The sequence below is a fragment of the Lotus japonicus genome, chromosome 3 (genome assembly GCF_012489685.1).
Source record: "Lotus japonicus ecotype B-129 chromosome 3, LjGifu_v1.2".
In the NCBI taxonomy this organism is placed as follows: Eukaryota; Viridiplantae; Streptophyta; class Magnoliopsida; order Fabales; family Fabaceae; genus Lotus; species Lotus japonicus.
Genome location: NC_080043.1, coordinates 1,841,942 through 1,857,178, shown reverse-complemented (window position 1 = coordinate 1,857,178; position 15,237 = coordinate 1,841,942). Strand labels below are relative to the sequence as shown.

At 35.6% G+C, this 15,237-nt stretch overlaps 1 protein-coding gene, 1 long non-coding RNA gene and 1 pseudogene across 2 annotated transcripts; 1 reads left to right on the top strand and 2 right to left on the bottom strand.

The window, feature by feature from the left end:
- Window positions 1-2,274: 2,274 nt before the first annotated feature.
- On the bottom strand, window positions 2,275-7,016 carry LOC130743243 (uncharacterized). The gene is made up of 5 exons (XR_009021401.1): window positions 6,904-7,016; window positions 6,666-6,779; window positions 6,497-6,574; window positions 4,344-4,408; window positions 2,275-2,768 (listed from the first exon to the last, which is right to left on the bottom strand). It is a non-coding gene; the product is annotated as an uncharacterized LOC130743243 (long non-coding RNA).
- Window positions 7,017-7,673: 657 nt separating this feature from the next.
- Window positions 7,674-12,397, top strand: LOC130743242 (receptor like protein kinase S.2-like; annotated as a pseudogene).
- Window positions 12,398-12,941: 544 nt separating this feature from the next.
- Window positions 12,942-14,282, bottom strand: LOC130709532 (F-box/kelch-repeat protein At3g23880-like). The gene has a single exon (XM_057558917.1). The coding sequence runs from the start codon at window positions 14,262-14,264 to the stop codon at window positions 12,942-12,944; it is 1,323 nt and encodes a 440-aa protein (XP_057414900.1). The 5' UTR covers window positions 14,265-14,282.
- Window positions 14,283-15,237: the final 955 nt, after the last annotated feature.

Below are 15,237 nucleotides of genomic sequence, written 5' to 3'. Positions count from 1 at the left end.
AGGTGAGAACATTGGTGCACTGTGCTGTGAGAACATATGTAGGAACAACTGTTCCTGTGAAGCGTATGCTCCAACGAATCATGTTAACAATACTGGATGTCAGATATGGGGCAAAGGAACCAAGTTCATTAGATCTTCTGGGGAAAAAGCACAGCCAATCTACCTTGTTAAACACAAAGGTGTGTCTAGTTATTTTGTTTGACTAGTTCTCTACAAAGTTCATTATTTCTGTTTTTTAAGAAAACTTTGCATTAGCTTCAACAAAAATTTTACTGTCCCAAGATTCCCTATAAGAAAAATTTGAAATTCAGGTTAATTGTATATGCAAGGGCAACAATAACTAGTTATCATCATAATACATAGCGCATTCATGTTGCTAAGAATTGGCTCCTAGTCAGTTGGTAATATCTCTTCATTCTTTTGAATTTTGAAATATAAAATTATGTTGGAGTTAAACCCTTTAACATCCATCAGAAATTGTCTCAGCATCCTTTTCAAACTTCAAAGTAGAAAATTATCCTTCTGTGAATTGTAGTAAACCGGTGGTGGATATGGCTCATCATTGGAGTAGGAGCAGCCCTTGCAATACCTGTGGTCTTCTCTTTATGCCTTGTCTTGTAGAGAAAATACAAAGCAAAAGGTAACTTTGGCGTAGTGAATTTCAAATAGGTTTTCTGAGTTTAAGTGCTTGTTTATAAAATTACAGTGAAACCAAAATCATAGTGGATGGTAGCAAAAGTTATAAGAAGTTGCTTTTGTCTATTGTGATTTTTGTTTCACAATGATTTTCCACCGTGTATCCAAAACACTAATCCTTTAAAACTTCCACCTATTGATAACATAATTTCATGGTACACCACTAGTGGCTAGAGCAATGATGCAGAAGGAGCTAATACATGAGATTGGAGGTAATGCAATGCTTTCTATGGTGTACGGAAAAGCCAGATGAAACGCACCGTTTAGTGATAACTAGGAGGGTTAAAAAAAAGAAAAAAAAAAGGGGGAAAACTAGATGATACTAGGATATAACCCGTTTGTCCGTGCGATGCACGGATAATGTTTTACGAACTCTACTGTTAATTACAATTATTGAATTTTTGATATATATGGAATAATACAACGATGTATTTTCTAAGGCATACAATTTTAATTAGTCGAACACTTACACATATAGATTTAATTTAACAAATGAATTAACCAACGCTTTGTTTTTTGGTTGAGCTTAGGGTTCTTGATTGTTGTATATCTTTTTGGTTTGCTATCTTGGGGACCGTCTTATGCTGTGGAGTGATTAGCTTTTTATTGTTACTAATCACCCTGCTTTCTTTATCTCCCTTTTAGCTTGGTTTTCAAAGCTGATATTGATACACTCTTTTACTTTCGAAAAAATAAATTTAACCTACGCTTTGCAGTTTGGCCTCATGGTCTTTTTCTCATTTGATTGTTTACAGTTTTTCATAAAATCAGGGAACAATTTATTAGCCATTTATTTGAAATTTTTCTAAATTCACTAAAAAAAAGAATATCTCTTATTATTTTTTGAAAATAATATATATATATATATATATATATATATATATATATAGGGTTGAGAATCAACTCTGTTAATATGTACGGAATATCTCTTGTATAAGATTTTTTCTCGTCTTTAACTCTAATAAAATAAACAAATAAACAAAAAAAAATTATTTTGTAATGCATTTGAAAGAACTATATACAATCAAATGCATCTAAATTTTTCCTGCATAGATGCTCTTCTAAGAACCATTTGCACTAATTATGCATCAACAATAAAATTACCAAAACATCCCTCTTTTCTCTCTATGAGGAACCAAGAGCAAGCATCAGACCATAACTCCTCAATCAAAGACCAATTTATTGACTGTATAAGACAATAAAATTTTTCTAACTGTCATGTAATAGATAGTGCTTATGCTACACATTAACATAAAAAAGAAAAATCTTGGCAAAACAATCAGAGAAATCAACCAAGGCAAGGAGTAGAACAAATAAAAGTTTAACCATGTTGATAAAAAAACATCCTAATCTCGTAACAAAAAGAAAGATATAAAAAGGTTAAAGCTTTAAATATAACTTTAAATATAAAATGAGAAAGCAGAGCAATATATACAGTCAGTTCGACGACATGTGAGAACTACTAATTAGATGTATATACTGTCAGTTCTAAAAATACCCAAGTTTTATTCCTTGGGTCTGCATTAGATAGGCAGCAAACTTATAGTGTAGAATACACACACAACACAACAAATTTATATGAAATATGAAGTTCATCAATGTGTGATCATATTCTGCACTAAATATTGTACACAAACTTAAATAGCAATTATCATGCCATTTAGTAGCCAGTTATTTGGCAGTTTAAAAAGTTCTAGAAAATAAAAAAACAAATAGTGAAAAGGGATAGGATACAATGATGATTTACATGCAAATTGGTTATTTGGTGACTTGATTTGCTTCATATGCCCATCATCTGAAGATAATCCAGATGCTAAGTCAGCATCACATCCAAAGCGTACATAATTTTTCTTCTTTTTAGTTTATGTGGCTGGCCAAGGTCTAACTGAAGCTGCCTTCTTTTCAGTATGAAGGTATACTTCCTTGCATTTAGTCAAGGCTCAAGAGTTCTGTTGAGTGTATAGTAATAGGGCTGCAAATAGGAGGAGCAGGCTAGGAATGGGGAAGAAGGATATCATATCATAAGATTTGTTGATTTGCTGAAACTGCACCTCACATTTGCTCCCTTGGTACTGAAACACAATAAAACACCAAAATCAATATTTTTTGTCTTCTAAAAAATAGTACCCCGCTCTTAGATTAATCCAATGATCAATCTGCACATATTTGTTTTGGAATGATTACCCGATCAAAGTACCATAGTCTCACTATATAAATGTGGGTTTCTTCCCAAGAATAAGTGATAAAAAAAATGTATTATTTATGCAGATATCGTATAAAGACACTAATATCTATCACACAAAAGCCAAAGGACTATTCTATGGTTCAAAGTTCAACCCAAACACAAAACAAACATATATGGTTGACATTCTAATGTGAGAAAACGGAGCCCTAACTGAAAAACAAACATATTTGAACTAAGTTTTGTTTTCTACCTCTACCCATGGGAATATTTCCAAATGGTGAATACCCTTTGCTGGTCATCTTTAAACTACCTAAGATGAGATTTTAGTACCTTTAATGAGAGTTATCTTTCTATCCAATGGTTGAACAATTGAACAGGGAATTGTTATCATTGAGAATGTCCTTATGGAAGTGATTTTTTCCCACTGAGAATAATTCATTATGGCTGCGAGTTTTACAAAATATATCCATATTTGTAATTCTAAAGTAATTATATCTTACCATCCAAATTAAAATTTCTTTTTCAAACTTACAGTAATATTATCAAAATACATTCTTTTTAAGTTAATACTTCCTAAATTAGTTTATATTAAGATATTCTACTCAATTCTAAAATAGACCATAAAAAGTTGGGTTTACCCATTGTGAGTCAACTCATATTAAAAGTTAATTTTCTAATTGTGTTGAATTGAACTAAGTCATTTAAATCCAGCTCTATCTGACAGTCAATCAGTTCCTTTTGACAACTCAACTGAAAAGGGAGAGTGATCACAATCGTCAAAAAATCAGCATATTCTAATTAAGAGTTCACCCTAATCAACACGTTGGGCACATTGTAGCTATGTAGTTCACCCTAATCAACACCATAATGGTAATCCTCTTGCCAAGAGAAAGATGTATCTCTTCTCTCATAATTATCAACTTCACTAAAACGCCAAATACTAAAAATAATTAAGAAAACCTTAACAGTTTCCATTCAAGATGAACACACATCTCTCACAGAAACAATAGAATTAGAAAAAATAACACAAAAGATAAAGGTCCAAGAGAAGAAAGAGAACATTCATTGTCAAAACATAGAAAAAATAATGAAGGTAGGAAAAATTAAACTCAGTCAAGCAGATGAAAAAACTAAATTAGCAGAGGAAGGAAGAACTGAATGGAAAAAGGTAACGTGAAGGATTGACTGTTACCTATACTTAATTCCATATTCCCAACATTAAATCAGACATTTATAACAATTGAACCATTTTTATGATTTGAATAAAGTCATAATTAAATTGATTGTCATTATCTCACAGAAAAAATTAAATTAGCAGAGGAAGAAAGAAGTGGCCAGCCACCTCATTGCAAATAAAATCAACAAAATCGCAAACAAACCATGATAAGCATATTTATTCAATAAACCAATGCAAAACATTGATATGTAAAATTGCTCATGTAAAAGGGGAAAACTTCCTAACCTCTTAGATTGATCCCTTTTGGCAGAACATAAACCAACTTGTGAGCATAAATCATCAACTCGTACCTACAAATCAAAATCAAACTCTCATTTAGATCCATGAGCAAAGTGAAATAGTTTTAAAATTCCTCTGTGCTAATTGAAGTAGTTGAAGAATAAGAAGTAGTAGATGTCTAGATTTCGCATCATTCCCCCTAAGGTGGGCTTCTTTCTCACTCATCAAGAAGCAAGTAAGTGTTAAAAATGCTTTCAAATATAGCGTTCACAAACTATGAAAGAGGCAAGTATCATCAAATATAGCCTTCACAAACTATGAAAGAGGCAAGTAAGTGTTAAAAATGCTTAAAATGCATTTGGATAAATGAGTTCAGTAGAAATTATTTGGATCAGAATAACCAGCATTCCAATTAGTCAATCACCATCAGTATCATCTAAGCTTTTTCCCACGGCTGGCTATATGAATCACTTTAGCCATAATGCTTTGTCATATATTAAGTTTTTGCACAGGTCATTTACCTCTAAATTCCTCTTAATGACTTTGCCTTAATTTTCCCTAGGTCTTACTTTCCCCCTAATGACTGAGCTCTCTATCATCTAATCAACCCTAATTAGAGATGCTTCTACTCCACACGTACCCAAACTACCTAATACCAAACACTACCACCTTTTCTAGTATTGAAGCTATTCCAACTCTCTCTCCCACTCTTGTTATTTCTCTAATGATTGTATTACTAATCCTATCATATTTCGTATAACTACTCATCAAACAACTCTTAAGAGTAGGACCTTCATCATGTTCTTCTCCACTACATAAATAACAACTACATCAAATCCATGGTTAAATTATCATCTATATTCATCAAAATACATTCCCCTAAATGATAATAAGGTATTGTGTGTATCAAAAATGAAAGACAAATGCAAAGTATGATAAGAAGATATTGGTGAACCGGATGTGGAGATTAAAATTAATTATATTTCTTTTTTGAACTTGTTACCTACCTAAAGCTGTTCATAATTTACAACAGTATGAGATTGACAAAACCAAATTAGCAACAAAATTAAACAACTTGGAAACATGTCATACAACTTTAAGGAGATTAGAAATAATTATTCTATCCATTAAGAATCAGTGTGTGTGCCAGCTCTTCTTTTTTTAAAAACTCAAATGAAATTAACAAATTTTTTATTTGAGCTAAGAAAGCTTTGATGTCTTACAAAACTATATACCAACACTAAAATAGCTAAAAAGATTTTATCAACTACAATTCATAACTTCAGACCCCTAATTATCTGCATAAGTCAAGAATTTTCACCTCCTAGCTTTTGTTTTTCTGCCATTTAGACACAACTGGAAATGAAGAATAACTGGCTCTGATTTGTTTTTTAAATGGATTTTCAGTATTAGCTTCAAAAGAAATTAGTCACTCTCTTGATCCGAATGTATTCTTTTAATACTCCATGTTTATATATATTTTCCTCCTCCCTTTCTTTCTCAATATTGGGATGAAACTTTTTAAAAGGCTGTCTCAATATAGCTTCAAACCTGTTACTGTCTAAGTTGAACAGTTCTGATCAAACATTGTTCCTAATGTTGCACATAAAGAATCAAAGTTTGTGTTAACCTATATACTTGGCTTCCTGCAGATCCAGTTAGTTGAGCCCTGCCCTCATATAACTTATAGGTTGATTTATGGTATTCTTCCTCTTGTTGTTCACATTCTTTCTTTCATTTTTTATGTAGTGTAATTGTTGTGTGAGGCCTAGTTGTTTTATGCACAAATCTGATGAATTGCTTTGTTATCATATTTAGTAATCTCCCACTGAACTAAAAAAATCCTCAAGATTGGGAGCTCAAAACTGGGGAGTGTGAGGTGACATAGCTAGTTAAATTGTGATGAAAATGAAATTATCTATGTCATACCATACCTTTCACCTTTAAATCCAGATTATCTTCGATCACTTGCTTCATACAATTTAAGTAGGTTTATAACATAAAAAAAAAGGATATGACTGAATCTTGGAGGATATATAATACACATAGAATCATCTATGTATGGAGATATAAAGCAAAAAAAAATGAAACAGACCAACAACTCATGCATTGAAGGATGCAAAGTATTAAATAACATTCAAGATTTGGAAGATTCTCACCATTCAGGGGGCGTTTCATGTTGCAGAATGTTCAAAGAGAGGATAGTTAATCTGGAGAAGAAATTGCTACTGCTACTGCTACATGATTATGGTAGAGGCAGGGGGAGAGTATCAAATTAGAAACAGAACAACGAAAAAGGGGAAACAGGGTGGTACAATCAAAACTTACAAAAACGCATACAGGTTGCCCCTTCATTCCCACGCAATTAACCGCCAACACACACAACCCAGCCAGAATTGCTTCAAACTCCATCTACTCCTACCACGCCAAGCCAGTAGTCCACTGCAATAGAAAAAAACGCACAAAGAAAAGCCAGTAACAAATAAATGTCTACAGAGAAAGCAACAAACACATATGCAGGATGGGGAAAAAGTAAAACCATGAGAGTATTTATAGGGAAGCTAACCTGTTGATATGGCTCCACCAATCCATGTCGTGTGGTACTCAACGAATGTGAACCGGCGGCAGGCGACGCATCTGATGACGAAATCACAGTATTGAAAGAATGACGAATGAACAATGGATAGTTTGAGATGTAGAACCGTGAATGGTTCCACCGTATACAAATCGTCAGGCAAACAGTAACCGGCGGCGGAGAGGAAAGCCTCATCAGATCAATCGGAAAGGACGCAATTGATGGATTGGTGAGAAGTGGGTGGAAAGGGTATGCCAGCTAGGGTTGATTGGAAGGAAGGCGATGAAGAAGGACGACAGAGTGGGTAGAAAGGGAAGGAAAACACGCTAAGCATGGTACGGCAGCGTGGGTTGATTGGAGGTGGAAGATGATACACGCGAAAGGGATTCATGAGAGATGAGGAGAAACTCAGAAACGACGACGTATTGAGTCTGGTAATTTGAAAAAAAAAAATAAAAAACAAAAGTAAGTAAAAGCAGGACACGTGGCGAGTTGCGATTGGAGGTCTTGTAGGAATAGTAAAAACCAAACTCAAGAATAAGAAGTAGTAGATTTATATTAAAACAATTATATCTAACCCACCTTTAAACCCACGTAGCCCACACCTTGTTTTCCAATTCAACGAAAGAAAAAAAATAGAAACCGTAACCTTTCCCCCATCACGTCACCTCCTCTCTTTCTCTTTGCGAATGGAAACCTAGCGCCCCTGTCATCATCTCTTCTCTTCTTCAATTGTTTCTTTGTCACCAAATTCCACCATATTAGATACACATTCATATTGGAAAGAATTCAAATTGGAAAGCTTTGGCATTCACGTGGGAGACCTTTGGAATAATATTTGGAAACCAGAGTTGCAGAGAGGAGTACTTGGCCATTCAAGTTGCATACTTTAATTTTCTTTAAGGTATATTCTCAACCCACAAATTTGGAGATTAGCATTGTACTGTATGTTAGATGAAGGTAAAATTATTTAGGGTTTTGGGTATATAATTGGGGTTTCTGTAGTTGCTCACGGGTAGTACGACATAAGATTATAGTTGCTGAAGGTTGAAATTTAATTTTGGTGATTCAGATTCGGCGGGTGAAGGTTCGTTGGGTTGTCGCGAAATTTCTGAGGACGGTCCAGTTGGCTCGTTTTAGCTGTGAGTGATTTTCCAATCACTGTGACTTACTTTTAATAATTATACAACTGATGATTTGATTATTTTAGCATATTGCATATTTATTTAAATTGGGGAAACATGCTTTACAATTCGTGAATTATCTGAAAGCTGGTTTTATGAAAATGATCTGAGTCTGATTCTGAACTGACATGAGAAAACAATTTATATTACTTTGATTTTGGAAATTATGTGAAAATGAGATTATGAACTTGGAAAGTTGATTTTGAGACTTTGATGAGACTTGAACTGGTTTGAGAAAACGGTTTTGGGGATCCTTGATAGAACCCCGTAGCCGTTAACGGAGGTAACGGCCTAGGTGCACCTAGCTAGCTTGATTCCGGGAGGAGAGGGCTATCCGTTAGATGGAGCCGCCAGTGCACGGAAAGGACTATCAACGAGATGTAGCTTCCCCCGATGATATGATACGATGCGACATGTGATATGAGAGAGGAAAGGGCTATCCGTTAGATGGAGCCGCCCCTATCGGAGAGGCCATCCCTTAGGAGGAGAGGGCTATCAACGAGATGGAGCCGCCTCACGGTTCTACATGTGTGACCCTATTAAATTATATTTCTGATTTTGAAATGCTTTCATAATATCGACATGATTTTTATTCAGTTTCATTGAAATGGTTATTTATAAACTTGACAGTTTGATTCTTATTAATTTTATTAATATTACATATATTATACACTCTGAACTGATAGTGAAAAACTCGTGCTTCATATGTTTCCCCTTTCCTGTTCATGGTGGTTGTTAAATCCTCACTAAGTCTTTGTGACTTACCCCATTCATTATTTTCCCTCCACAGATTCACAGGCAACTAAGTAGTAAGCTGGTATCAGATTCAGATCGTTCAATTTATCTTATTGGTAGGCCTCCTTTGGTTGGTGGCTCGATTGGTGTCTTTTATTTGATTCTAGTTATCTGCAGCTATAGGGAGTCTCAGAAGGATTTGGATTTAAGATTGTTATTTATTGTTTTATTGTAAAAGTTGCACTTGAGTGCTAAAATTGAAAATTTCCTTTTAATGAAAGTATGAAAATGGAGATCATTATTTGACAAGTTTTGTCATTTAGATATTGGTGTTACAAATGAGATCTTGTATATTTATTTTTTATAAAGTATAGAGAAACATATGTAACTTTAGATAATAGTTTGGAAAATGATTTTTGTGAGAAACAGGCTTGCCAGACTAGAGTGTCAGTCTGTGCGCCGGTCACGGCTTAGAATTTTGGGTAGTGACACCAGAAAAAGTACGAACAGGGAAAAGACAAGCAATGAGGTCCAAATATTCACTTTCGAAAGCATCGCTGCTGTCACAAACAATTTTGCTGCTGCTAATAAGCTAGGAGAGGGTGGTTTTGGTCCTGTTTATAAGGTAATAATATCTACATTGTCAAATTTGAAACTATTTGAGCATAAGAATTGATATAATAACACTTTCAGGGAACATTAAGAGATGGTTAAGAGGTAGCAATAAAGCGACTTTCTAAAAGTTCTGGACAAGAGGTGATAGAGTTTAAGAATGAAGCTAAACTCATGGCCAAACTCCAGCACACTAATTTTGTAATGCTTTTGGGATTTTGCATTCAGAGAGATGAAACAATATTAGTCTATGAGTACATGTCTAACAAGAGCTTAGACTTCTACCTATTTGGTAGGTTGTCTTTTATCTTAACGAAAGTCAGAATCTGGTTAATGTTCACATATTGTTAAGCTTCCTTCCTTTAAAACAGATTCAACTCGAAAGAATTTGCTAGACTGGAAAAAGCGTTTGAACATTATTGGAGGCATTGCTCAAGGACTTCTTTATCTTCACAAGTATTCAAGACTAAAGGTGATACACCGGGACCTGAAAGGAGGCAATATACTACTTGATGAAGATATGAATCCTAAAATATCAGACTTTGGCATGGCTCGAATATTCGGTTTAAGAACATTAGAAGAAAACACAAACCGATTGTTGGTACCTAGTATGTTGATATGTTCATCAATGATCATGACTATTTTCGAACTTTTTACTGTCTTGTATTTATCTTTATGCTAACATCCGTTCATGCTCCTATGTTTGCAGTGGTTACATGGCTCCAGAGTACGCAATAAATGATGTTGTGTCTATAAAAGTAGATGTATTTAGCTTTGGTGTACTTCTATTAGAGATTCTTAGTGGCAAGAAGAATAATAGTCGCTATGATTCTGATCGTCCACTCAACCTCATAGGATATGTAAGTTTTTCAAATTACTAACACTATGTTTGAATATCCCTTGGCACCGGTGCAAACTGATGTCTGCATGAAGTGACTGAAACTTTTCTTATGGATTGAGATGAAAATTCATTCAAGTGCAACTGGTATCCAAATACACACTAATTCATAAAATATTTACTTATGAATGGTTAATATTTTTCTTTTGTGGGCTCTGAGATTCTTGTAGGCATGGCAGCTCTGGAATGAAGGTAGAGCTCTGGAGCTAGCAGACCCAACTTTAAATGAATTAAGTTCTCAGAATGAAGTTTTGAGATGAAGTTTTGAGATGTATTCATATTGGCCTCTTGTGTGTACAAGAACTAGCAAAAGATAGACCTGCCATATCAAATGATGCAATCCAACTTCCTCAGCGAAAACAACCTGCATTCTTCATCAATGTAATTGTAGAAGAGTCAGAGGTTCCTTACAGCAGGCAAGAACAACATTCCTTAAATGATGTAACAATTTCTAATATGTCTGCAAGATAATTGTACCACTGTGATGATTGCATCTATGAACACAATTTTTAAAATTAAAAATCATATTAATTTTTCTTCGAAATCAAGCAAGTTGAAAAGTATATATGAATTTAAAAAGAAACATATCTTCATATATTTTGTCTGCACATATCTATGTTAATATAAACTAGAGATCAAGAGAAGGGTTTTACTTTACACGTTGTTCAGCCATGGCAGTCCTTCTCCGCCTGAGAAGACCCTCACTTTGACAAACCCTGGTCTGCGCCTCTTATCCACCTTCAACTCCAGCGGTGAATGTGATACTGATGACAAAAAGTGGAAGCAGAGTTTATTGAGTTTGAGGGATAAATACGCTGTTGATGGTCAAGCCGCATTGGAGATGATCAATTCCAGACAAGCTCTTCTCAATGAGACAATCCAGAATTTGTCCGTGCTGCCGTCCGACCACACCTTTCGGCCGCAGATACAGAAAATCCTGTGTGAGAAACTGAAGAACTCAAATAAGATGGATATGCTGATGAGGATGAGTGATCTGCTTGTGAAGGAAGATGAGTTGTCTGTGGAGTTGGCCAGCTACAGACTAACTTATCTCCAAGATATCATCGACCGCCTGACCACCTCTGCGTCTCTGTCGCCGCCGCCGCAGTTTAAGAATTGTAATGAGTTAGTTGAGGGACTAATGAGTTTGAGACTGATGAGGTTGGAACTGTTGAGGTCGAGCTCCAACCCCACCTTGAAGCAGTGTAAGAGATTCCTGGATTGTGAGCAGGAGGTCCAGAGATGGTTGTGTGTGTTAATGGGGTTGCCGGAACAAGATAGCATTGGCATACCAAAATCTCTCGAAGTGAGAAAGATCCTCAAGAATTCATTCCATGGCTTCCATGGACGCCTGCCGCCGCCGCTTGATCATGCGGGGTGGCGAAAGAAGTGGAGTGACTTATATGAGAGGTGCAATAAAGCTAATGAGACACTGTTAAGGTTGAGGAGGGAGCCCAATACGTTGACATCCTTGTGTGAGAAGGTTAAGAACTTTAATTTGTTGAGTAGTTTGAAGGAGATGATCATGAAGGAACAAGAGTTGTCAGCCCAGTTGACTATCTCCAGACTAACTTCTCTCCAAGAGATCATCAACAACTTCTCCGACGAGGATCGGTATAACGACATGTGGAGTGAATTAAATGAGGGACTCATCAAGTTGAGGGAGATGGAGGTGAAAAGTGCTCAGTTGTTAGCCGTGAGGATCACGAACGAACTATCTTCCCTCCCCTAAAGCATCTCTGAGTTCCACCGTGGGCACGGCTGCATTAGCCTTTCTTATCTACTACTACGTAGTTCTAACACGGCTGCTGAGTAGAATGAATTTCAAACTTTATCATCTTATGAATACCGCCAGGAATTTTATTTTAAGGTTTATCATATATGTTGTCTTGCTTACTCATTGTCATTGATGAAGTTTCGTTTACAGTTTACTGTCTTTGATGTTGAGGTTGCACTTGTGGCCGGCAGCTAGCTTTCTCTCTATTTATTGATTTAAACTACTAATTTTGCTGTGATTTTATTTAACCCTAGCTATGTGTATGTTCCCTTTCTCTTATCTTTGTTCTGATTTCATCATGTATATATGATTATATGTGGCGGGCAAAACCATTTGGACAATATAAGATAAGTAGGACCACTTAATCAACTAGTAACCATTGAATGAAATTGCATTGTATTGGCCTTGCACAAGTCATTGATCAGTGTTCCAATTTGGTTTCCAAGAGCAGGCTACCATAGGTTTTTAGTTGTAGATCATGGGCAAGCTATCAAAATGCGAAGTTCATATCTTAAGGCATACATGCAGTTTCACAATCATATATTCCTTTTGTGTGCTAGAAATTCAAAATTGATTCCCCATATTCGAGATTTACCTACTGTGCAATAAACTATGGGTTCAATTGAGAGAAAAATGGCTAATGAAAAAGCAAAAGCAAACAACTGGCTACTTGTAAATTGACAAAGTGTGAAAGATACCAAATATGCGACAATAATACAGATTGAAATTTGGATTTAAGAAATAGAAATAAAATTTGATGATGGAAATCAAATCATAGTAGATGCAATTAAAAAGAGTTAAAATCAAAGCACATGAGATGTACCTAATTGAAGCAGGGTGAAACCAAACTTTCATAATACATATGGGGACTGTCTAAAAAGAAGTAGCCGGGAATTTCAAGAAGTTGAAATCTATTATCTCTTTGGTTATAGATGAATCTTTGACCCAACATCAGAAAATCACCATTGTCCAACATGCATGTAGGAGGAAACCACTTAGGAGGAATAGGAAGCAATGGGGTCAATTGTGGTTGCAAGCCAAGAGGTTGAAGATCTTCATAACAAATGTTCAACAATTTAATCCAAGACTCTTCATCTCCGAACTTCTTCATCTGCCATACCACAAAATGGGTTCCCATGTAATGATAAGAAACACATAGAGAACCACCTAAAACCCCAAGTTCTGGATAATCAAATGCCTGGAAAAACACACTAGGCATACCCTGTAAAGAAAATTTCACAAACCCCTCATTATTCAAATTAAATGAAAGAATCACATATGAGTCCAACTCAGACATAACAACGCCAAACATAACAATGCCATTCTGATCAACCTTGGGTTTCTCACATATTAACCAATTTAGAGTCCCATTCAAGTGAGCTCCATTTGTTCTCCCTGTAATGGGCACAAAGGTTGGGAAAGATCCAATGTCTCTCCAATTATCATCACCCATGTTGTAAACCCTCACATGGTTTCTCTCAATATCATTTGAGACTGACACCACCTTGTAAGTGTCACTTATATGATCATAGCCAAACCCATAACTGCTAGCATCAAGCTGGTCATTACTTCCTTGTATTGGCACCTTAGGCGACTTTTGAGACTTTTTTCTCATAGCCGGATTCCAGAAACTGAACCAGTGGCATTCATGCTTGCTTGTGAATTTGAAACGACGACATCCGAGCAAGCAGACCAAGCCGTTGCAGGAACCTATGATCCTGTATCTACTTTTCAACTTGCCAAGGAAGTATGGCTCTTCTGTGATGGTTGAAGGGGCTTCGAGCAACGATTTCACGGGGAAAAACAAGATGTTTCTCTTTCCATAGTGTGCTTCCATGGTGCTCCATATAAATAGCACATTGGGGTTGGCGTTTGGAGTGGAGTGTCGACGAAGGTGTAGTTTCACAAAGTGGGGGGCACATATGAGAGAGTTCCATGACTTGCATACACATTTGAAACGTATGAGGGATTTCACCGGAAGGCATGAGAGGATCTCTGCAACGAGTTCATGTGGAATAAGCGGCGACTCTAAGAGTTGGTTCTCCTCAGGATACTTGTTGTGACTCTTACTCATATAAAGTGAGAGTTGTGTAAATAAATCAGAACCTTTGTTACTGATGTGAATCTCAATTATCTTCACAAGCATTTTGTAGATCAATCTTAGTATACTTACACCCATCTTTTCGAATTCAGATCCTTTAATTTCCAGGTACACCGCCTCTACAACAACAACAAAAATCAAAACTATAAGCAAAATAATCCACTTTAAAAAAGGCAATGAAGCTCTTATTAGTGATGTGAGTCTTAGCTAAAACCTTCACAAGTAGCTTGTAGATCATATAACGAAACACAAGGACAATATATGTGTTAGTCACTGATTAAAACTCGGAAATTGAAGTGGGTTTTTGGTTGAAAATGTCATACTACCAACTAACATTTCGTTCTTTTAGTTTTATAAGATTTCGTAATAATAGGTATTATTACTAGCATCCTATAATTTGTTGATATGAGATTATTTTGTTGTAGAATTGCAGATATTGGGAAGTTCCGATATATACAATATATATAGGAATTAATCATTAGTGAAGAAACTACATTTCTCATTGTATTACAATGAATGACCGGTGCTATACAGGAATTGCCACTGGAATGTATTCATTGAAGTATGTTTATGTTTGGTTGCTGGCCGAACAAATAGCATACCCGAAAATCCTCTCACATAGATTACTTACAGAGATACTTAAAAATCGCTAACCAATACAGTTCACACATTAACGACCGGAATAGAGAACACAATTTGAACAAGACTTATCCTTGGTTTATGTGCCTTTTCCTTTAGCTTGCTTCTTTAAGGTTCACAACAATATAATTATTTATAGCACTTATAACTTCCCTTGCATCCCTGTAGGACCCGGTTCAACATGCCACACAAGACATAAATTTCTTACCATCTGTTAAAAGGGACTACATATTTCTGTGATATACCAATAATTTTACCAACACTCAAATTATGAAAGTTCTGAATTGTGAGAACCATAAAACATGAGGCTTGTCTACTGTAATAATCTGTGGAAGTCCCTTTTTCTGATCACTAAAAGTCTAACACCATGTCTAATTTA